We start from the raw sequence: 23,821 nt of genomic DNA, 5'->3' as shown, positions 1-23,821 counted from the left end.
GGAAATCTACTTTTTAAAGTTCCTATGTCAACACGGTGCCTCTTCAGGTAACGTAATTGGCAGTCAATAACGGGACACAGTTCTCTGACAACATCTCTAAGAAATAGCTTCATATCTACAAGTGACGTTCTCCAAGAAAACCATAGTCCAGTGGGAATTTGCATGTCAATAAGTAGGAATTTTCATATTTCATGAATAGGAATGGATAGCTTAGACTTTAACAGGAATCTCATTTAGGAATCTCATATGCATAACTCAGTAGAATAAAGAGTTGCGCCTCAATTTATGTCGCCATTCATCCCTGTTGCACACAGATAAAGTTATTTTATTAAGCAGAAAGGGAACTTCCTCCCATAAAGGAAGGAAAACAAATTAATCCATACAGCTTCACATCTTCCCAACTATCCAGCCAAACCCACTCCTTCACACCCCAAAAAACCACAAATAATTTACTGCTAGGTTTTCTTTGGAAGTGTTGTATCATCCCATCTTCCAGTGACTTGAACTTCATTTCATTCTGTGTCTCTTGTACAACTTGACACCAAGGCAAAGCCTTATACACAGAGCTCTTCTACGCATGCTCAGAAATAATGACTTTGTGACTTTGTTTAGAGCAGGGACAGACACCTGTATTTTGGCTGCAGAGTGCATTATCATTTCATACACATATTCCCACACATACGGCCTCTAAAGGTTACACATGCCATCAAGCAGTACCTAATGGTTCATGGCAGTTCTAACTCAAAGCCACCACAGCCTACAAAGTTCTCACATCCTAGATGGCAACTTGCTAAGAGAGAGAATTGATGACAATTAAAAGAAGCTCACAATTCAGTAGAAAACTATGAGCCAGCAATGTGCACTCGCAGCCCAGGAAGCCAACTGTATCCTGGGCTGCATCAAGAGAAGTGTGGCCAGAAGGTTGAGGGAGGGGATTCTCCCCCTCTACTCTGCTCTGGTGAGACCCCACCTGAAGTGCTGTGTCCAGCTCTGGGGCCCCCAGCATAAGAACATGGACCTGCTCGAGCAGGTCCAGAGGAGGGGTACAAAGATGATCAGGGGGCTGGAGGACCTCCCCTGTGAGGACAGGCTGAGGGAGTTGGGGTTGTTCAGCCTGGAGAAGATAAAGCTCCAGGGAGACCTTTATAGTGGTCTTCCAGTACTTAAAGGGGGCTACAGGAAAGATGGGGAGGGGCTCTTTGTCAGGGAGTGTAGGGATAGGACAAGGGGTAATGGTTTTAAACTGAAAGGGGGCAGATTTAGATTAGATAGAAGGAAGAAATTCCTTCCTGTGAGGGTGGTGAGACACTGGAACAGGTTGCCCAGAGAAGCTGTGGCTGCTCCCTCCCTGGAAGTGCTCAAGGCCAGGTTGGACGGGGCTCTGAGCAACCTGGTCTAGTGGAAGGTGTCCCTGCCCATGGCAGGGGGGTTGGAACGAGATGATCTTTAAGGTCCCTTCCAACCCAAACCATTCTGTGATAATTTCAGACTCCGAGAGGGCTACGGGACTCAGTCAGGGGGCCCTGAACCCCACAGACACATACCGACTGAGGGGACACAAAGGTGAGTGAGGGGAAAGGGACGTCTGGCAGGAGGGGAGCACAAGAAGCCGCCCCCGGCCGCCCCCCCCCCCCCCCCCACCTGGCGGGGCGCTCCCCCGCCGCCTCCCGGCCGCTTCCCTCAGCGGCGCGCGCCCCTCCGAAGCACCGGCCGCTGGCGGGGCCGCGCCGCGCCCCTCCCGCGCGCTGATTGGCTGGCGGCACCGGCGCTCTGCGGCGCTGCGATTCCGCGGCGCCGTGGCTGCCCGGCTGCCGGGAGAGGGGGGGCGGGGGGCCGGGCCGCCCCCGCCGCGGGGACCCCGGCGCCTCCTCGCCCGACCTGCCGCCTGCCTCGGGGCGCTCCTCCCGCGCGGACCGGGCGGCGGGAGGAGGAGCGGGGAAGACACGGGGGCCTCGTCCTCCTCCTCCGCGTGCGGCGGCGGGCGCAGCATCCTCGAGAGCGGGAGGCCGGGAACAAAGGCTCCGCGCCAGCCCCGGCGGCTCCACCTGCCCCCAGCGGAGATGGCGTCCCTCGGCTTAGGGGGGCTCAACGTCTCCGCCCGCAGGAAGAGCGTCCCGTCTCGCAACGCCGCGGTGGAAAGGCGCAACTTGATCACGGTCTGCAGGTGAGCCGCCGGGCCCGGCCCGGCCCTGCCCCCGCCGGAGGGGGCCGCTCCCCCCGCCGCTGCCCGCGCTGCCTGCACTGCCTGAGGGGACCGTTCCGCCCCCACCCCACCCGCGCAGGTGACTCGCGGGCCCCGCTCGGCGGGAGCGCGGGCGCCAGCCCCGCCGCCGCCCGCTGCGCTGTCAGGAGGGGAGGCGGGGGGGTGCCGGCCGCCGGGGGAGGCGGGGGGTGGTGCCGGCCGCCGGGGGCACGTAGCGGCGAGAGGGGGCAGCCGCCTCCCCTCCTGACTCAGCTCCTCCCGCGGCGTTCGCCCGAGGAGTGTTCAGGCGGCGGCGGCGGGGGGCAGGGGCGCACCGGGCAGCGCCGGCGGGCGTATCGCGGCGTTCGACGGCCTTTGGCGGGGCGGGGGGGGGCAGGTTTGGTTTCGGCACCTTGACGGCGCTCCTGGGCGAAGGGCGTGTGGCGGAGCAAGGCAGGGCAGGCTGAACTCTCAGCCGTGCTCAACTGAGGTTTGCATCTTCGTGCGAATAGGATGGGTGTCGCGTCGATTTCTCCTAGATGGACGCGATACGGCCGCTTTTAAGGTTGAGAATATATATTGGACGTGAACCGAAACCTAGAACTCTGCTTCCAGGCTGCTGCAAAAGTGGCTAACCGTGTTGTTCTTGCTAACGCACTGCTGCCGCAAGAGCAGTCCCGAGGAGGCTACGTTCAGGGGATATTTTTATCTCCAAAATCTAGATCAGGAGATCTGCAGTACAGGCTAGATCTAGTGTATTCAAATTTTTTTTTTAGCATCTTAGTGCTGAGCTTATACAAGCTTAATAATACTTCCTATGGCTTTCCGTGTAAGCGTTTCCACTGCTGTCATTGTTGAATTCATGCAGCATTTCCAAGTGTGCAGTACTGACCCATTACATCATGGCAAACTTTTAAATACATGAACGTGCTGGTAGCAGTAACTCCATTAGTTTGTTTCAATTGCTGAATTTTTAAGTTTTCAAACTAATTTGAACATTATCTGGAGAAGGTCTTCAGCAGATTCATATGAGCTATGATATAATTTTAATTCTCACAAATTTTAATAATGTACCAGGACATCTATTAGATAATTTTGTATGCTCACTACGTAATGCTGTAGCAGTATTTTTAAAGGCAGTTTAGGACATCATAGTCTTCCTTTTTTTTTTTTTTTTTGCTTTTATTGTACATTGTTAATGAGTTTTACAAAGTGTAACTTTATCATCTGGCTACTAAAAAGAACTTGCTTCAATATTCCTTCAAGTCCTAGTATCTGGGTTTCAGAGTAGCATCAATACTATTTTGTCTTTTCCCAGGGTTTTATTCTTACCTCTACTCGTGAAAAATATATGCCACAAAAAACATAGAAAAGGAAGGTTTTTATCAAACTTGCTGAAGCAGAACGAATAGAAGAAACAGAAGTTTTCAGTTTCACTGTTGTTACAGAGATACAGATATTGCCAGTCTGTGAGCTTGGGAAAACAACAGTTTTGTCAAGTAATGACATAATTTTGCAGGATATAAACAGCTCTTTTTAGAGGAGTATATTGTATTCTGCAGAGCTTGCTATTTTTTTCTGCCTCTTCATTTGAGAGGAACTCTTCTGCACTCTGTGCTGTTACATTTTATTTTTTGGTTTATTTCATGTCCTTGTTCTGCAGTTGAAATGATATTGTAACACTTAAAGATGCTTAGAAATCTGAGGGAATTCAGTCAAATGCATATGAAACAAAGAGCTACTGCAGAGACTACTTGAAATTGACATATTTTAATTATTTTCAGTAAAACAATTTAATTTTGCTGTATCTTCACAAAACCTGAAGTTCCTAGTTTGTGAATACCCTGTAAAATTTGGAAAGGATGATGAGGGAAAAGGATTTGTGTTATTATGATGTGCATACATTTATTTTGATTCTTTTGCCAGTGTAAGAGTGTTTAAAATATTCCTGTGCTTTACTGTATTTATTACATGTTTTCTATTATTGAAAAGTGTTATTTGTTAGGAATAGCTGAATTGGTGTCAAAACCAGTAAGATAATAGTCCTTTCCCATCGAAGTCCTATGAGAATGTGAAATATTTCTTGTAAAAATAGGTCCAATGAATTGATTCAATTAAATTTGCATGATATGATTTGCTAGCCAGTGAAGGTGAGAAATCACAAGAAAGATGATATTCTGAATTACCATTTGTTAACAGTCTCTGATTAATTTAATGAACTGCTTTTGTCAAAACTTCAATTTAGCAGATTTTTACTTAATAGTTAAGCCAGCCTTTGGGTTTTTAGTCTTACAGTGATGATACCTAACTCCTCATGTAGATGTGGATAGTTTCTTATATTTGCAGTTTTGGGAGGAACGGTTTGTTTCCACTAAAATACTGAGTGGCACTGTAGCCATGGGAAGTAACGTTGTTACTTAAGTTCCATAAACCATTTGCCTGTGAAAATGCATGGTTATGTTTGTGTAACTGCACAGCCATGATTTAAATTGCAGTAATTTTTAGGATTTTTTTTTGTCTGAATAAGTAAGGTATGTTCTGAGCTCTGTCTCTTTCCCTACCTTTTTTCCCTAAACTTTGATGCCTTCTATTTTCCAGTAAGTGGTGCTGGGTTGTTTACCTGGTTTTAATCTAGTCTTCCCCAAGATTCATAGCTCAAAGATCCATATAGATACAGAACCACCAAAAAAGTAGAGACAGGTATTGGAAGTGAGGGTCATAGCTTAAATACAGAATGTTAATACAGAATTGAACTGTCAGGAAATATGTTTTTTAAATAGTGATTTTGCTAATATGCGTATGAGCTGTTGCAGTGACATTGACCCTTAGCTGAACTGTTAGGTTTCATGTCCAAGCAGTGTCCCCCAGTATAAGGGATATTAATTTACAGTCTTGGCGATAATTTTATATTAATAGCTTATGTTCTTTAAAATGGCATTTTAATTATATTTCCCAAATTGCAAGCTAAATAAATTTGACAGAATCCTTCCATTCATTTGAAAACTGAGAGAAGCAGAATCTGACAGTGAAAAGTGACAAATTCATATAGCAGTCACATTTTCTGTCTGTTTGCTTTTTGAGTAGAGGCTTATTACTCTTTTGGGAATAAGCCTGTAGACCTGGGATATATCCACAAAAGGTTTTGCTTTGGTTTGGAGTTACTCAAGAAATTTGTGAGACTTTCTTTTGCATCTTGCAAAACAGTGGAAGAACCTACCCCAAAAAGATTGCTATAAACCTTTCTAATCCAAGAATGTTTCCCTCTTACATAATTCCGAAGGTCTTTTTAAGGTTGGAGAATGCTACTGTTTCTACATCCTTTTTCAGCTCAAGCAAGAATAGATTCGTGACAGAGAAGAATATATAAGAATTTAAAAACATCAGAGTTGACAAAAGTCGTTTAGAAACACTGATATTGGAATCTCTCCAATGGCAGTTACCATATGAAAAAAACCTAAACAAAACAACAAAACAACCCTACTGTTGCAGGGACACAATGGGAAGTGATTGGATAAAGTACATTTTTTTAAAAGAGTCTTGAAGCAACAGATATTGGAGCTATATTACTCCTCTGCTCCTACAGTCCACAAAAAAGTTCATCTTAAAAAATTTTGTTTTCAAGTCGCTTTACCCACTTTACTTTCTCATGCCCTTTTGTTACACTTTCTCTGTTACCTAGAGTGAGTGTGGTGCTGCTGTAGCAGCCCAGTGGAGAGAAGATCAAGTTGGGAGCAGGAAAGGGAAACAAGAAAGCTGCTCTAACTCCGCCTGCTTGGACATTTTTTTTCTTCATAGCGCTTGTGTACTTTAGACCTGACCTTTTCTTTCTTGACTTTCAGTCCCCAAGTGGTTCCACATAACTGTGCAAGAGCACAGACTTTCTTTTCGGGGCGGAGGGGGGGGGGGGGGGGGGGGGCATACACTGGAAACAATATATGAGGCATCTTTCATGACTGACTAAAATTGCTTATCCAGTGCTTACAGTGTAAGCTTTTTTCAAAGACATCACTTCACCATGCTTATCACACAGATTGGAAAAAGCATTTAAGATACGTGAATTTCAAACATGCAAAATGCGTTGGTGACTTTTAACTTACACTTAGAGATACATTTGTGTCTCTGTAGTACTGGAGAAAAAAGAAAAAATAAACACAACACGGAAATATTTGTCTAAGAATTTTTTTTAAATCTCCCCGAGAATACTTGCAGTCAATCAGACTTTGCCTGGTAGCATTGTTACCTTCCTGGTCTGTGGAAATAAGGTGTACATACTCGTACTCACTGTCAGTTCTCCTAAAGGCCAGCTGCAGCCAAGCTTGACATAGCTATAAAGGTTGTTTAGGGTTTTGGTGAAAGTGTAGAGAGGTGGAAATTAATATTTCTATGGAGAGCATGGTGGCAGTAATATGAGAACTTAAAAAGACCACCATTAATGATGATGAGCTGTTAGACTGTCTTTTCTAATCAGCCCCTAGGTATTTCAAAAAATTGTTGTATCCTTAAAAACTAGGAGGTTTTTATTTCCTTCAATTGAATTGCACAATGCTTTAAAAATAAAAAAAGAATGTACTTTTCTGTGATTGTTTTAGAAGTGTATGTGAATTGCTCTTAAGTGTTTTTTCTTGCATACATCTCAGTTTCTGAATATGTATTCCATACAATATTAACCAGTGAACTTTTAAATAGGACACTGAATAGAGGAAAAATAGGCATAGACACATATTATACACTACTTTGTTTTGCAGTTTATGAATGATTATGTCATGATCGTGTCTGAGTTTTAAGGTGATATTGCTATATATAGTCCCATACATTACACTGCTAACACACACAGTGTCTCTTCTGTTTGTAACCGTGTTTATGCTTCACCTTCTCTTTTTCAGACCTTCACGGTGTGGGAGTCGTCATCTTGTTACAGTTAATACTGACTTAATTGTGGCATTGTTAAATGCATTTGTTTTTCAAAATTAAGAAGTTTTTTCGTAGACAATTTTACAGCTCTTGGTATAGCTTTGAGGAAACAATACCGTCATTAGGTAGTCAATAGCAATGGTACTGACTAGGTAGACATTTACTGGTGGGCATGCATGTCTCTCACTTACTCAAAATTGGTTAAAAATGTGGAGGAGCTTACAACTGAGTCATAACTTGGCACTGCAGAAACTTCCTCCCCCACCCTTCTCACTCATAATTCCTGTCCTGCCAAAACCACTACAACAATAGAAGCCTACAGGAAGGGTAGGATGGGGAGTCTTTATTCAGAAGTTTACTTAGTATAACATAATTGAGTTGAAACTCTTGAAATATATATATGTCAATTCAGTTTGAGCATAATTAATTTCATTTAGTAAATCAGCATCAGGAGGTTGTGCTGACTCCACTAAGGATGCTGTTAAGTTACTTCTACAATACAGAACATTTGAAAAATAGTACTGCTGGTTTAAGGAGTCTCATTCTTGCCCATGCCTATATAGTATGCTGCTTCTGCAGCTGTGCTGTGGCACTGGTTGTGTTGAGGTGCTGTGTATTTATTATGAATGTATCCATACTTAAGAGGCCCTCCACCCGTCCTCTCAAGTGCTGAAAATCTAGATTAGTTCATAGTGAACCCCATAAAAAGTAGAACTGGCACATGTGAGGGAGCAGTGTGCTCAGGTATAGGGTCTGGGACGAGCAGGCAGAGTGAAAACTTCCGAAGCTGGTACTGTTGAAGTTTGGGTGTTGCAAAAACTGTTGCCTCAGGCTCTAATATGGCACCATTAATACAGATAAGGATTGTCAAAAAAACGTAAGAAATTCCTCAAAATAAGTGTTACTTTCAAGGTGGAGGACATACAAAACTTGACTTGAACTGAAAACTGAAGAATAAGGAGCAGAAAGGAAAATAAAAATGGGTTATGATTAAAATGGCCAAGGCAAGAGAAAAATCAATTTTTGTCTTGTTTCTTGAGGTTTAAGCTATCTTCTGAATAAGAATGAAATTGTGTAAGTGCAGGTGTAACTAAACACGGCTAACTGGCTAATTGACTAGTTAGATCTTGTCTGCTTTTTACAGTGGTTTGATTTAGCCTTTACAATTTCAAATGTTAGATCATTTAAATTGATAGCTTTTCTGGCATAATAATGAAGTAGTATAGTGCTGAATAGGGATTGCCCCCATTCACAGCGAAATCAGCCTGTCCAAGTTAATGCAGAGAGTTAACAGTGCATAAAAAAATCATTGTTTTGTAGTATGTTTTTATTATTCTTGCATTAGGATGACATGACAGTGTTCTCATAATAGGATAAAGTTTATACTTCTGATTTTTGGGCATGGATTTTGGGAATAAAAGAAGCATTGATGAAATAAGCAAAAATCACAATGTTTAGGATTACAAAGAGAAATTGATATTGGATGCTTTTGAGTGCTTGTTTTTCTGCAGCTTTATTAAAATAGTTGAGAGAAGAGGAAAATAATTAGAAAATAATTAGCTCACTTCTATGTAAAAAGTGTGGGGATTTTTGTTTTCTTTTTGTTTTTAAGGCTTTATGCCTAAGACCAACAATGGTGATTGTATTTCCAGGCTATTTCTCGATGTGGTATGTGTTTGTATTGGTCTGACTGAACTTGAAATCATCAAGGTGGTTTTCTGGTTCGTTGCTCACTTGGTTTACACAAACTACTGTCCTGCTATAGAGGACCAATAGCTATCCACATCATTTATGATTGGCCTGTACTTTTGCTCTAGGTTTTCAGTCAAGACTCTGATTGACCGTTCCTGTTTTGAGACTATAGATGATACTTCCCCTGAATTTAATAATTTTGCAGCCATTCTGGAACAGATTCTAAGTCATCGACTGAAAGGTATGTTAATTAACTTCCTTACTGGTGATGTTTCTGCCATGATAATTTGTTTATATGAAACCAGTGTACATCTGTAGAAACTCCTTGATGCTGAATGAAAGCGTTGGCTTTCTTTGTGTTCTGTCCCTTTGCTTTTGCCTTCCTCATTGTTTGCATTACTGTGAAAAAGTGGAGGAAACGGTTTTTGTGAAACATGTTTCCAATGTTCTTGTTGGAAGCCTTCTCGGCTGGTAATTAAGCAAGTGGATGTTGCCATGGTGCTGAGCTTTGTCTGCTTTTCTGCTTTATGATAAGGCTGTGTCCTAAGAGTCTGAGTCTGAAAGACAACTGTAGCATCTTCTGCTTTAACAGAAGCTACAGAGAGCGTATCTGTGGTGCTGTTCCCTTTTCTTTCTCCCTCCCCTGCTTTTGTTGCCTTCTTTTCCAGATACTGTGTTTAGGTCCTTTCATTCCCATCCCCCCACTGCTCTAGTGAAGCTGGTTTTTGCTACTGGAATGTAATGGACCTGGATTAAATTGCTTTTGAGAAGGGTCAGTTGTTGATTTTCCTCTTGTGTTTGAGTCAGATGTTGTTCTAATTCAAGAAAATGTCTGTTTGCATTTTCTGATTGTTCTAGAGGAAGCTGCTTTGCTAAAATAACAGAGTGTGCCTCAGCAGTAACAGTCTCTAGAAAAGGACTTTGGAAGCTTCTCCTCACTTCTCAGTTCTGTGTACAGTTTCTGAAATTATTGGAGGATTATGAAGGACATCATAATCATCTAAATATAGATGTGTAATATGACAATCTACTCCTTTTCATACTTTTGCTTTTTAATATTCATAACTAAGTTTTGTGAACAATATTGTGTGTAGGCTGACATTTGAGTAGCACAATTGCTACCTGCTGTCATTCTGTCAGAAGGAAAAAAAAAACACCACACAGTGGGGTAGAAATATAGTGTTTGTCACATTGTGACAAAGATTATTGGAGTGATTATGGGTACTTAGCGACTTGACACTGTAGGGAAATTGCTCTGTTTTCTTCTTCTCCCTCAGTTCCAGTGATGTTTGAGCAAAAATCATTCTGAATTTTACATATTTTTTTTCCCCAACGTTATTTTGCTTCACAGTCTATTATTCAGGGCAGGCAGTACAGAGAAGCCTTGACAGGTTGGCAAATGGGTTACAGGCAAATGAAATTTGCAAGTAAAAACTTATTTCAAATAAATAGAGAAAATCAAAAAGCTAAACTGTTGTTTCAGTCTTCCCCTTGTAATTACCAGTATGATTTTCTAAATTTGCAGAGTTAAATAAAAACGCAGAAAAAGGCAGCAACTTGTGCATCGTATTGCAAACAGGGAATATTTTGGTAATAAACTAGGATCATTGCGAGTAATTGGCTTATTCTTTAAAAACTTGAAAGGGAAATTTAGATAATAAATGTAACATGACAATTCACATTTTTTAAGAGTATATATTATACAACACAAGGCTTGAAAGAAATTGCATTTTATTGATGGAAATGACTAATATATTCTGAATGCATACTTCATGTCAGTAGGAGCACACTAAAAGCAGACTGGTGATTGCAGTGGTTTGTATAAAGAGTTTTAAAGCAAGCAGAACATATATGATCTGTTTGTCTATGGTAAGATAAATGGCTTCATTATATCAAAATTGTCAGGATAATCCCATGGCAGTGTATTAAACCAATCATGCAGAGCTGAGAGTTTGAGTATATAGACATTTACTTTCTTAAGCCCATGGCAAGTAACAATTGTTAATCTTGAACTTCCTTCAAGTACTGGGTGAGGAAAGGAGAAATTTTTTTTTTTTTAAGTATTTAATTTGCTTTGTAAAGGACCAAGTTTACTTCTATTACAAAACTCTTACTGGCAGCTGCCTTTTCTGACATCAAATATAATATGTTTTTAAGGAGCAAAGCATAGTCTTGATGGCATATAGTGACTGTTCCTGCTTATTGGTTCCGTGTTCAGATAGGATCTAGACAAAACAAAATGGAAGGCAGGATAGCCATTTTAAGGGGAAAAAATGTTCAACTACAGCGATTAGAGTTTTATGCTTTTCCTGAAACCATTGCAATAAGAATTCTGAAATAATAGTTCTCCAAGCCTCATCGTCCTGGCTGTTCTGCTAAAAATGCCAGTTGTAGCAATATGAGCACCATTTTAAAATTGATTTTTGATAGATAACTGACTGATGTTGCCAGCTCTGAATAGCAAAAGGGTCATGAAACAACATTCGTAGTGGTTTGGGTGGTTTTGTTGTGGCTTCTTCTTTTCCAAATCATTGAAGAATTCAGTTTGGAAAGTACCTTAGCAAGTCATCCAGTCCAACCTTTTGCTTAAAGCAGGGCTGTCTCAGATTGCTCATGGCATTTTGCAGTCGAGTGTTGAAAATCTCCATGACATTTCTTAAACTCAGTGCAGTTTGCTACAGAATTATTTTTTTTCTCCCCTCACTCTCACTTTGTGTTTACCTTTCCCTGATACTGGCCGTAGTCTTCACCAGATCCTGTGGTGATCCAGATCAGGAAGTCAAACATGCAGAAAACTAGTAACTTTGCCCATGCATGCTCTTCTTTAACCCAGCTGCTCATTTTCTTAAGAGTGGTTTAGATGTGGGCGTTTGCTTAGTAATAAAATGAGATCAGCATAAATATATCAGCTCACACAACAGAGATCTGTGAATGCTGCTTGAATGCAAGTATCTGTTCATGTGATACAGAAGATGTAGCACATATGGCACCGAAATAGTTCTGAAAAGGTAACATAATATGGCATGGCCAAAAGGCCACGTCTGTACTACCTTACAGTTATATGTACACCAATGTCAGTAAGTAGCAGTCAGGAATAGGCCACTGTTGTTAGAAAAAGCAGTCTGGCTCACAGTCCATTTTTTAATTGCTCTAAGGAAAAGAGAGAGAGTTTGGGTAAGCTGTATTAACTGCCTTTTCAGGGATTGCAAGTCATTGACTGCCTTCTGCTCTAGAAAGTGGAGAGATACTTGTGCCTGTACTGCGTAATACTGTATGTGTAGTGTAGCTGGTACTCCCTAGAAGTGCTGGATTTGTTGTGAATGCAGAGTGACACCAAATATCGTAATGAGGAGGATATAAAGCATGTGTTCTTCCTGTCATTAAAATAAGGTGTGTGGCATGCCTGCTGGCAAGATATGATACTACTGAACAGGACAATTGGAGATCTTTAAAAGATAGGAGAGAAGGAGTAACAGAAAAAAGCTGAGTGACTCTTTTATTCCTTCTTAGGAATAAGAATTTGCATGGTTTTGTAATATAGCAGAGAGTAAGCGGTATTCTGAGTGGATAGAGAGACAGTGTGTTTGAAAGTCTCTGGACCAAATAAGACCTATAGTCCTGAAAGGGATTTTACAAATTTGTATACAAATATATGTGTGTTTGATAATCTTTAAAGCAAGCTGGGTCATTTCAGGGGCCGTTTTTTTTCCCCAGATAGTTGTTCAGAATTTGCTCCTTTCTTAACTGTTCCATACTGTTAATCTGAACTACAAGATTAAGCTGTATCTTGTAGTTGTCTTGGTGGTTTCTTGTTTTCACTGCTGGCCACAGATTTTTCAGGTATATTTCCTGTAAATGTCCTTTTTATCAGATCAGTTAAGTAAATATAGTTAGTGCAGAAATGGTAGGGGCATCAAAAAGTGTTCAGCAACAGTACGTGGGATTTGATCACAGGTATGTCCTAGCTGATTTAAAACCTGAAGTCAATTCATAGTGATGCATATATTGTCTTTAGTATATCACAGTGTTGTATGGTCTTCTGCCTTTAAATTAGTTTTAACTGAGTTAGTACTGAAGAATGTTAATAACTATTGTAAATTTTTATGGCCATCATCTCAAATATTTCTGAAAACTATTGTCATGTGTATGTATTTATTGACTTACTGTGTTTTCATTGTAATATCCTTTACAGAAAAATGTGTTTATATCCAAACTGCTAGCCAGTACACATGCTTAAAAATAGTTTTGGTATAGAAATTGTCACTGACAACCTATGTAGTGCATCTTGCTTGTGACTTCTGTAATTTTTGCATGTCATACCTACTGTGAGCGTACTTGTCATCTATACACTTACTTGCATTTTACCACCATAATGACACAAACCAGTATGCTATACTGTGCTATTTTGACACTTTAACAACTTTGTGTGCCTTTTTTCCTGTATGTACATTTAGAAGGTATTGTAAACACATCAAAAACTTCTGCTAGAGTTGCCCATGGAAGCTGCTTGTCTCTGTCTGATCTATGTTATTCCTAATTTTTAGTGACTCTGGAGTTTGCTTTTAGAAAACTTACTATGAGTAGTAAGCTTCTAGGGTGATCAGTGCTGCTTCAGTGGAAAGACAAATGTTGTAATTTTCTTCCTTTCCTCATGCTAAAAATGTTCTAGTTTCATGCATCATCAATAGCCTGGTAGTAGTAACGGTAAATGGCTGTACTAGTGATGTCACTGGTAAATGTTCAGTTTTTCCACTTCATAGTAAGATGAATTATTAAATAGTTTATTTCAGAAGCAGTGAAAGACTTTTCTTATATCTGCAGTGCACAATTTATCTCTTCTGATATCGTTAGATAAAAATATATATGAAAAAAATATATATTAATATCTTTTTTGTTAATCAAAATTCCCTGAATTCTAATAATTCAGGCATGAACAGTGGTTACAAAGGGAAAGGGTATGAATTACGTTTGCAGAAGACAATTTGCGCTAGTAGGTCTAGGTCACAGGTGAGGAAGCAGGATTCTTTGAGTGAGATGCAGCTTGTAATGCTGCTTATCCTGAAAGAAATAAGTCTGCTGGACAAAATAGTTACGGTAATGGAGATATAGTGGGGGTGGAAAAGGTAGGTTAAGGAAATAAGAGCTGAAGGCACTACTGTCATGAAAAAGACAAAGTCTAAGCATATAGCTGTGGTGGCACTTTATTTGGTGCAATAATGCTATTAGCAGAATAGCTTCTATTACTAGATTTAATATTTATACACACATAGTGACCCTATTACTGCTTTTGGCTAAAAAAAAAATAATAGGACTCCTGTGTAACTTGCGGTTTAGCTCATTCTCCTTTGTCCTGTATGGAGCAAAACCTTAAATGAATTTATAATTGTCTGGAGCAGTGGGCTTATGAACTACCATAATTTTTTAATTTTTAATGACCCGTTCTGTAGGCCCAAAATAAAAAAAGTAGGTATCACAGAAATTCCTCAAAGGACTAGCATGCCACTTTATTACCAACAAGTTACATTAAAACTGATTTTTTTGCAGGATAGAAAAATTTGCTGTGAACTATATAATACAGAGAAATCTGGAGAAAAGCTGCCTGTACCTTAGAGCATCCTAGTCGTTACTACTTTGCAACTGTGGAACTTAGTAGGTATGAAATTGGACTGTGATTGAGTAGATATCAAACTGTTTAATGTCTTATTTGTGAAGAATTTCTTGGGCGTGAAGAAAGATCTGCAACAACTAGTGTTTGTATCTAACTGAAGCAGAAATGGGTTGATACAAATAGGTGTGTAGCAGTGTTCAAAAATGTGGTGAAATAGTTTTCACAATATTGTTTCTGTTTGCAGTTCTGTACACAAGAATTGAATTAATTTGAACGATGTTTAATATTAAACATGCAGCATCCATGTTTGCCTAACAATTTTGTTTGGCTGACAAAAACAATAACATCATTCCTGTTGGAGTAGTTGTCAGCTTATCTGTCTTCTGATGACATATAAACTTCATGGCAAAGACCACATATTCTTTGTCCTTTGGCCCTTACTCTTTCCTTAAGAAGTATAAGTTGTATACTAAAATTAGCTTTCAAGTTTATTAGGACCCTTTAAAATATAGATATGAGTTTGAAATCATAGAATCATAGAACAGCCCAGGCTTGAAAGGACCTCAAAAGATCATCTGGTCCAACATCTTTGTGGGAAAGGAGCCTAGATGAGATTATCTAGCACCCTGTCCTATTGCATCTTGAAAACCGCTGGTGATGGGGACTCTGCCACATCCCTGGGGAGGTTGCTCCAGTGAATGATTGTTCTTACTGTAAAAAAATTCCTTTCTTATGTTGAGATGAAACTTCTCGCAGTGCAACTTGTACCTGTTGCCCTTTGTCTTCTCTGTGTGACTCCTTCTGAAGAGAGAGCCTCCATCTTTGTAGCTGCCCTTTAAGTGTAGCTGCCCTTTAAGTACTGGAATACTGTGATAAATTCCCTTCTCAGCCTTCTCTTCCCTAGGGAGGAAAGACTCAATGCCTTCAGTCTTTCCTCATGGGGCAGGTTCTGCAGCCCTTTGAAGATCTTTGTGACCCTCCTTTGGACCCTCTCCAATCTGTCTGTGTCCTTCTTGAATTGTGGGGACCAGAACTGGACACAGTACTCCAAGGCACAGCCTGACAAATGCTGGGTAGTGGGAACTATTTCATTCTTTGTTCTTGAGAGTTCTTGTGGCTGTGTACATTGAGTGCATTGAGGGCCAAATAGAATTTCATACAGTGAAAGCTTTTAAAACTGTAGGAAATACAGCTTAATATCTTATTTAGTAGTTCTTAAAATACATTCTCAGTATTCTCAGACAGTCTTTTCCAACATTTTTCTGTGCATAGAATGACTAAGGAAGTTTTTCTTCAGACCGTGTTAATTGCTAGAGTGGGGCAAGGTTTAAAGCTGTAGGGAGAAAATAACGAAATATAGAAGTCCTTGGGTCACAAAAGGTCTTGAGCTGGCTGTGTGTTTTCAAGTGAAGACAATTCCTACTGAAGTCTGAAACCCATCATACTCTTCTCTCAGAGCTGGCTGCGAGATGAGAGCCCACTGTTATGTCAGAGTGTATTGTAATTATGGCCAGCTTGCTTTGTTGATCAGTGTAAGCCAAGTAAGTGCTGTGTGCTGGTATGTGTTTATGTTATAAAGGTATTTTTGTGTTTAAATTACATGTGTTTTTCAGGTATCTATTGGTAAAAGGAATTACTTTGAATTAGTGACTTCAGAAAACAATATGGAGTAAAACTGTCAGTTTTTTGCAGAATATATTCTGTCCTTAAGATAGTTTGAAAAAGCCACAAAAGTTATTGTATGATATGCTTGCCTTTATTAGTTGGCAGTGGAATTGGTGACACAAAGTCATCTTCACACTTAAGTTGCATTTAACTTTGCAGGTGTAATCCCCAGGGCAAAAATGTTTATGGTGTGGTAAAGAATATGAAAAATAACTGTAGCTTTCATGTTGTTAAGATGCCATTGAATTCTTGTTGCTGTCCACTTGGCATTTCAAGAAAAATAGTGAGTGTGTAAGAGCACTTACCTCACAGATATTCTTTTATTTTAGTCCTTAGAGCTGAGAAGATCTGAATCTACAGCAACTGAAGCACCTTGGGATTTTGTTTTTCCTTTGGCATATTGAGTAGTATATATTAATTCTTCCTGCTTTTTTTTTTTGGTCTTTTACCAAGCTTTGAATTTAATAAATAAATCCATATGGTAAGTAACCAGGTGGGCCACAAAGTCAAGTTACATGTACCCTAAGGGAAAAAAAACCACCACTTGAATTTCTTAAGATCATAGGGGACAGATCTTTGACACTACTCTGGCTATGCTTGGAGCTAAGATAAGTCATGCTAAATAAAAATATCCTTGTCATCATATTTTGGCATTTTATTTTCAGTATATATGATTTGTAGTATCAGTCTAATATATTCTTTCTTGAAATAAGAGCTTTCTAACAGCAAAAGAATTAATGCCTTTCTGATAGATTAGTAATGCTTCAGAAGCGCAACTCAAGACTAAAAATAAAATTAGCTTAACAATAAGATCTCATTTTGTATGGACAACAGGTTTTGCACATGTGTAATAATGGCAGTCACCAGAGGGCAATGTTCATTTTACTTTTTACATACCTGTTCACAGTTGTGTGCCGTTCAGTCTGAAAAATGGGCCTGAACTGTTGCATCTGTGATGTTTATTTAGTGTGAAGTAGTTGTAAGTAGTATGTAATTTTTTTGCCTTTTGTTTTTGAACTGCAATACATTCCAAGGTGGAAGAAAACATGAAGGATTTTGGTTAAAGCTGCAGAAGAGCTATTGATTTGCTCAATGAATTTTCGTCAACTTTCCAAGGAATGTCCTGGGTATACTCAAAATAAGTTGTGACTACAAAGCTTTTTTGAATATACCTCAATTTCTCCTTCAATAAAAGCACATTTTGAAAAATTCCAATCTGCCTCTAAAATAAAGATAGCATACCACAGCAAGCAGTGGTCTTTTATATGTAGACATATAGCTATTTTTTTTTAATATACGTAAAAACCTTATTTTTTCAAAGAACAAAACTCTCTTTACTTGACTGTATTAATGAAACATGTGGTAGTACTACCTAAAGCAAATAACTGAAATACTTCTTGCATCATATTTTTAAGTCACAGTGTGTGCTCTATTGTGATTTAAGAGTCCTGTGAAGAACTCTTGAGTATTATTATAGCGTACTAACAAGGAAAAAAACAACAGAGTACGCATATGTACACAAAAGCCTCAAACTTCTCTTTGTGCATTGGTTTTGAACTAAGGTGAGAAGCATAATGCAAGGATTTTTTTTATACTTGTGAGCCAGTTTTTGGTAGGAATTCATGGACTTGCTACTATAAAATCCTGTCAGTGCAGGCAACCTATAGGGAAGTATTTTAATTCTGTTTATGTCCAATAAGCAGAGAGGGGAGGTTCATAAACCTTTTATATATCTTGTATTTTGATTTAAGGTCAGATCACCTGGTTCGGCTATGAAAGTCCTCGTAGTTTCTGGGACTACATTCGAGTAGCTTGCCGAAAAGTCTCTCACAATTGCATCTGCAGTATTGAGAACATGGAGAATGTCGGTTCTTCTAGAGCTAAGGTAGGGCGGAAAAAAAAGTCAAACTGGCTTTATTACCCTGTTTCTTCTGTTTAAAATATACCTCACATTTCTGTACCCAGAAGAAAAGCTTGATGCACAAAATTTTTTTATTGTTTGAAATAATTTTTTTATATGCACAAAAGTAAATACTTACTTTACAAAACCCTTTTAAATCTGAATGTTTACTTTTAAATTTGTTATTCAGTAGAATAAATCTCAAATTCTCTATTTAGTGAGTGCGTTGTATTATAAAATGATTGCCTTCACATTTTCAAACTTATATGACTTTCTGAAAATGTAGTATGTTGAGCAAAATTAAATTCATGCAGGCATGCCTTACAAATATTATTTTAAAATTGTAGAAATGTGGTATTTTTTTCGCCTAGCCTGAATATCATTTTATTTTGTAGGTAATTTATGCACTAATAGAAAAGGTGTGATCCACTCTTGAGTTTGTTGGTGTGATTGTACAGGAAGCCTTTAATAGATTTGTTTGCTAATAAAGATCCATCATTTTGAAGGATCTATATAGAAATGACATCACAATTTCTGATTGTAGGTACAATGGAAACATTAAGGAAGTAACAATTTAATGTGTTTCATATGCTTATGACCTGAATAAGAATAAACTTTAAACTGACCTATCATTAGAACTTAATAGTGTGAGACAGTATAGACCAACGTCTTTTAAAAAAAAATAAACCCAAAAAACCCCCACAAAACTAAACCAAAACAGTAGACAGAGATTACAAGTTATTTTTTCTAGATTGGAATGCTTTTCTATAGTGTTTATTTCTGTGTAAATCAGCCTTGACTGATAAGAGAACCATCTGACTTGAAAGTAAAGTAGTATAAAACAATACACAAATCAATGTTCTGAATTATTTTTATTCCTAGATGAACTAGAATCAGTTGTTTGAACAAGTATCCAAACTGTGTTCCAAGACTATTTTAAAAGTGCTGTAGTTCCAGACTTTTTTTATACTCTGGATTATTCACAGTTGGTGTCATTGGTGAGGTGGAGATATTTAGCTTCTTATATACAAACATTTTTTTAGGCTTTTTTCAGGGACGTGACTGTGGTTAATACAATTTAAATTACATGTATTTACACAACCACAGTTTTCTTCAATAAAAGATGATGCTTACTTCAAGCAGCACCATGAATTGAGGAGATCTTTGAGCAGCCATTCTGGTGATCCATAGTATTGCAGAACAGCTTATTTGCTGTGTTTACTGTTACTCCTTTCTTCTTTTGTATAGACTCGGTTTTAAATTTTATATAGTAAATGTATCTGTAATTTTCATGAAAGGTTTTTGCCACAGAATCCTAAGCGTTTCAAAGTTATTGACTGGTTTTCCTATCCAGAATATAACATGCTCTTACTGGCACTCGATGTGCTGGAGTAGTAGACTGATGATTTAAGTCATGCAGCTTTTCTTCTTGCTTATGTTGAGATCTGGAAATTCAGATAATTTGGAGAACTTATTTCCAAATATGTGGAGAGATTAATATTCTAGAATCTGATGACTGTATTGCTTATATCTAAAGTTTATTTTAAATTTCTGAATCCTGAGATTTTAATAGATATGAATATTTAAATTCAGTAGATAAAAAGATGCAAAGCTATTTTCTGAAATACTCTTATAAATAAATGAAAATTTTTGTTTACTCTGTGGAAAACTATATGCCAAATAGTAAACAGAGAAGATAATTTGTGCAGTGAGTATGGAGAGCAGTGTTGAATTTTTAAAAGTGTGTGTGGGAGCATTTTGGATGTCCATATCTGAAAGGGTTGGAGGCATGTCGACACAAATACCAGTGGTATGCATCAGTTTTGCTGGTGGTCCAAGTGGGTGTCTGCTTCAGCCTGGAAACTGTTAGTAAGGGTTGGCCAGTGCTAGTTAGCCCTGCTTTCACAGGAACTGTGTAGGCTTTAGTTGTTAGCTAAGCAGCATCAGGGTTTGACTGTTTCACTTACGCTCTAAATAACTGCAATATGAAGGCAGCTATCCAGATAAACATTCTTTTAATTTTAGTGCACGCTATGTTAAAAACTGCCTTATGAAAGCAGTTCTTTTTTGTTGTTGTTATTTAGCATCTGCCTATCTTATTATAAGTTTAATTTTATCTAGGTCTATATAAATTAGAAGTAGGATTATAATCTACACAGGTGGTTTTGGTAGAATGTCTGTAGTGATATTCAGCTAGATGTCAATAAGCACCAAATATATTAAGCAGAAAGACTCTTACTAATATAACTGTTTATAAGTTTATAGGCGTTACAAGAAGTGTTCCTGGTGTTCTTAAACTGCCAATTGTGACTATGGCATCCATTTGAAATGTCTGTTTCTTGTAAACTACAATCCTGTGCACTAGACCTGTAAACAAAGTGCAACATACATTCCTAATGGAATTGAAGCTATTGATATTGTTTATAGAACTGTTTGAATGAAGTTTTGCTTTTGGATTACAAGTTTTAGGCCTCTTAGATTTAGATTTGCACCTTCTATAATGATGTCCTTACTGAGGGGAAAAAATAATTTATGCAAATTACATAATATGTCACGTGACTTATAATTTTTTTTTTTATTGATCTCACAAATATTTGAATGAACACAGAGAATTAGTTCTTACTTAAATCACCTTGAGGGTAGGTTACTGCTGTTTTACAGTGAAACTGACTGGATGCTTCCAATACCATTGTCTTTAAAATGAAAAGCTTTCTGCCCTGATCTGCTACCACTTATGTATATGAGATTTTCAAAAGTATATAATTAAAGAAAAAATTTTTTTTCTTTTTTAATTTTGGAGAACTTTATTTCACAATAAAGTTTATTTGTAGGAATGCATTTTCTGTTTTCATTATTACTGTAATGAAGTACATCTTAGCAACATTTTCTGTTTAGTGGTAATTTTGTTAATCAGTTCATTTCACCCAGATAAATCAACTGTATTAATTTTCAGATGTAAAATTAAGTGTTTCATTCTATACTACTTAAATATTTGATATCTGTTTCTTGCAGGGTCGAGCCTGGATCAGAGTAGCGCTTATGGAAAAGCATTTGTCTGAATATATTTCCACAGCTCTGAGAGACTTCAAAACAACCAGGTCTCTAAGACTTTCATTTTTGCAATATCTTAGCAAATGTTGCTTATGTGAGGGACTCTAGGTTTGGAAGTGAATGTTCCACTTGATTTGTATAGGTAAGGATGTCCCTAATAAAGGGACTGTAACCTAGTAAAAGATATCTGGAGTTGGTATCAACTGATTAGATTTTAGCATGGATAAAACTGCAAAATTGAAAATCCCTTTGTGTTTTAAAAATGTGGAAATAATTCTGGAATTCTTGAAAGGTCAAAAGAGAAGAAAAACTCTCTAAAGAAGGAACTAATTCTGAAATTGTAGCTTGATAAGGGTAGAAGATGTAATTTTCCTTTCAAAATTAGGTATGGTTGACAGAAAGCCCTAGAGACTCAGTAAAAAATAATTTTTATAGGAACTTTTCTTGAAGAGAAAACGAAGAGAATTCCAGGAACCTTTTGAGAAATACAGAAGAACAGAATTAGTGATCAGGCGTAGCTAGAATTCTTGATGTAATATGAAAAATGTGTAACAGATTTTTTTTGTACCTTCTAATGGTAAAAGCTGGTATAGACAAGAATATGCTTTGTGCAATATGCTTGGCAGTTTTGGACTGGTTCTAGATAATGTGATTGTTATATGATGTTTTCTCCTGTAACAACTGTGTCTTGTAGATATATCATGAAGTCATCTAAATATGAGTGAGTCTGTAATATGTTGTGGTACATTATGTTGAATTCTAAAAGTTTTAGACGTACTGAATGGACTGTTTAAGAACTTCCTCTGTAAGGACTTCTGTTCGTTTAGAATATTATTTCTGTTTGTAATACTATTTGTCCACAGATCACTATATATTTTGCCAATATTAAGGTGACTTTGAAACACAACTAGGTAAACATCCCATTTTACTGAAATTTTCCAGACCTGTCATCTTTATTTTACCCAGATTTGCTTGCATTTACAGTAGACAAGAAGCTGATAGAACAAAGATTTCTGCAAAAGATTTACTCATGTTGACTCCAAATGAAAAGTCACTTGAGTTTTTGAGGGGGAGATGAGGAGGAAGAGGAGGGTCACAAACTATGTAGTTAAGTAGTATATTCTTTGTCCTTGTTTGGTAGTGCGGTTTGTTTACTAGTGGATAACAGTGGTATTATTTTATTAGCAGTTTCAAATTAATTTCTTTGAACATGTTAATGTTTCATATATTTGAATGTTCTTTCAGTGGTATAGCTTTTGGAAACAAGCCCTCTTGCATTCCTAACATAGTAAGTGCAAAGTTTGTTTTGAAGTAATATTTTAAATACATGTAATGGAAATAAAAGTTACAGTTTCAGGTCTTGGTAGTGTGGATTTCAAATCCACTGTCAATAGTGGACAGACGCTTTTCCTGTGTGGGATATTGGATACCTAATAAGTGGTCTGATTTTTTTAGTGATGTTTTGCACCATCTATTTAGTATTTTAAATTATGTATTGTGCTATATGTATATTTAATAATTATTTATGTAAACTGTAAATATCATGTTACATGTGTGTATGTAGAGTATGAGCTTCATCAATCATACTGCTAGCTCTTTTTAAACCTTGCTGTTGTGTTTAGGTGCCTGATCTTAGGGCTAGTCCTTTAATGAAGTGGCACATTATTAGTGCTGGATCTGCACATTACACTTGGAAGGGGGTTGGATTCAGCACGGGCACACAATTATTTTTCTAACAAATTGGTCAGCACAGACTCTTAACTTAAAGTAGACTGTTCTGTTGTGACATGTCAGCTGCATAGTGCTGAAAAGAAGATTTGAGAGTTTCCAAGGGGACTGTTGTTTTGGCTGGGTAACTGTAGTTGGTTTAAGAAACATTGCTGCTGTCAGGCTAACATCTGTGTCTCACCGTTACAAGTATGCCCTGTCTTTTTTGTGTGATTACTTCCTAGATACCATTTTACAAGATAAACTGAACACGGTACAGATTGGTACCTGGCAGTGATTTTACAGATGCCAGTGAAATGGTTTGTAATCAGCTTGTACTGGGATCCTTGCTGTTAGCTCACAAATAAGAATAACTGTACTGAATCAGACTGTAAAGTCCATCTAGCTCAGTATTCTGTCCCAACCAGTGGTCAGTTTAGCCTCCTGGTGCCCTTCCTGAAGTACCAGGGTAGAGAGATAAGTCTGTACCTCATAGCCTCAGTGTCAGGACTATAATCTCTGTCTTCCCAGAGGAAGTTTTCCAGATTTATTGCTTCCACTGAGAACATCCAAGGTCTTGGACAACTCGATTCCTTACAGCAAATGGATGTCTGTTATGAAACTGCAAAACTTCTGACAGTGTGCATTATAACACAGTTCAATCTTTGGAGCTGTGCCCCAAAATGTGTCTTTTCTGGATGTTCTCCATGCAGACAACTCGAGCTCTCACTGAGCCATCCCAATGCTTTCATGCAGTTCTTAAAACAGATGGAGCTTTTGGCAGGGCAGTGTTGCTGGTATTTGTATGAAGGATAGGTTGCATTCAATAACCTGGCACATTCTTACAATCGTACCTTGCTAGAATGTATGGGTGGACTGTGCATATCGGTTTCTGGTAAGTGACCTTTCAACCTTGCCTTTGGTACTGAACAGCTCTTGGTTTCTCTCTTTCCATGTGTAATGCTCAGGTGAATTCTAGTCACCTTTCTGCCTCTGCTGCTGCCAAGACTCCTTTAACACAGAAATTAAAGTTCTGTGCTACTTTGCTGAACAGACCAAATGCCTTTTTTACAAGGCCAGGCATTGCAATGATGGGACCTATTTG

The 23,821-nt window shown here is 38.4% G+C and overlaps 1 protein-coding gene across 2 annotated transcripts in view; it reads left to right on the top strand.

The window, feature by feature from the left end:
- Positions 1-1,839: 1,839 nt before the first annotated feature.
- Positions 1,840-23,821, top strand: part of RUNDC3B (RUN domain containing 3B) — a 62,547-nt gene continuing 40,565 nt past the window's right edge. Inside the window, exons 1-4 of one of the 2 annotated variants that reach the window (XM_074864926.1) lie at positions 1,840-2,164; positions 8,911-9,026; positions 17,810-17,943; positions 20,971-21,056. In XM_074864926.1, coding sequence (XP_074721027.1) covers positions 2,061-2,164; positions 8,911-9,026; positions 17,810-17,943; positions 20,971-21,056 — 440 coding nt within the window. In that variant the 5' untranslated portion in view covers positions 1,840-2,060. The remainder of the gene's footprint in view (positions 2,165-8,910; positions 9,027-17,809; positions 17,944-20,970; positions 21,057-23,821) is intronic. The other variant, XM_074864923.1, reaches the window with a different exon arrangement.

This window comes from Strix uralensis, chromosome 1 (assembly GCF_047716275.1).
Source record: "Strix uralensis isolate ZFMK-TIS-50842 chromosome 1, bStrUra1, whole genome shotgun sequence".
Taxonomy (NCBI): Eukaryota; Metazoa; Chordata; class Aves; order Strigiformes; family Strigidae; genus Strix; species Strix uralensis.
The sequence above is the reverse complement of the archived record's forward strand: the minus strand, read 5'-3'. Positions and strand labels throughout refer to the sequence as shown.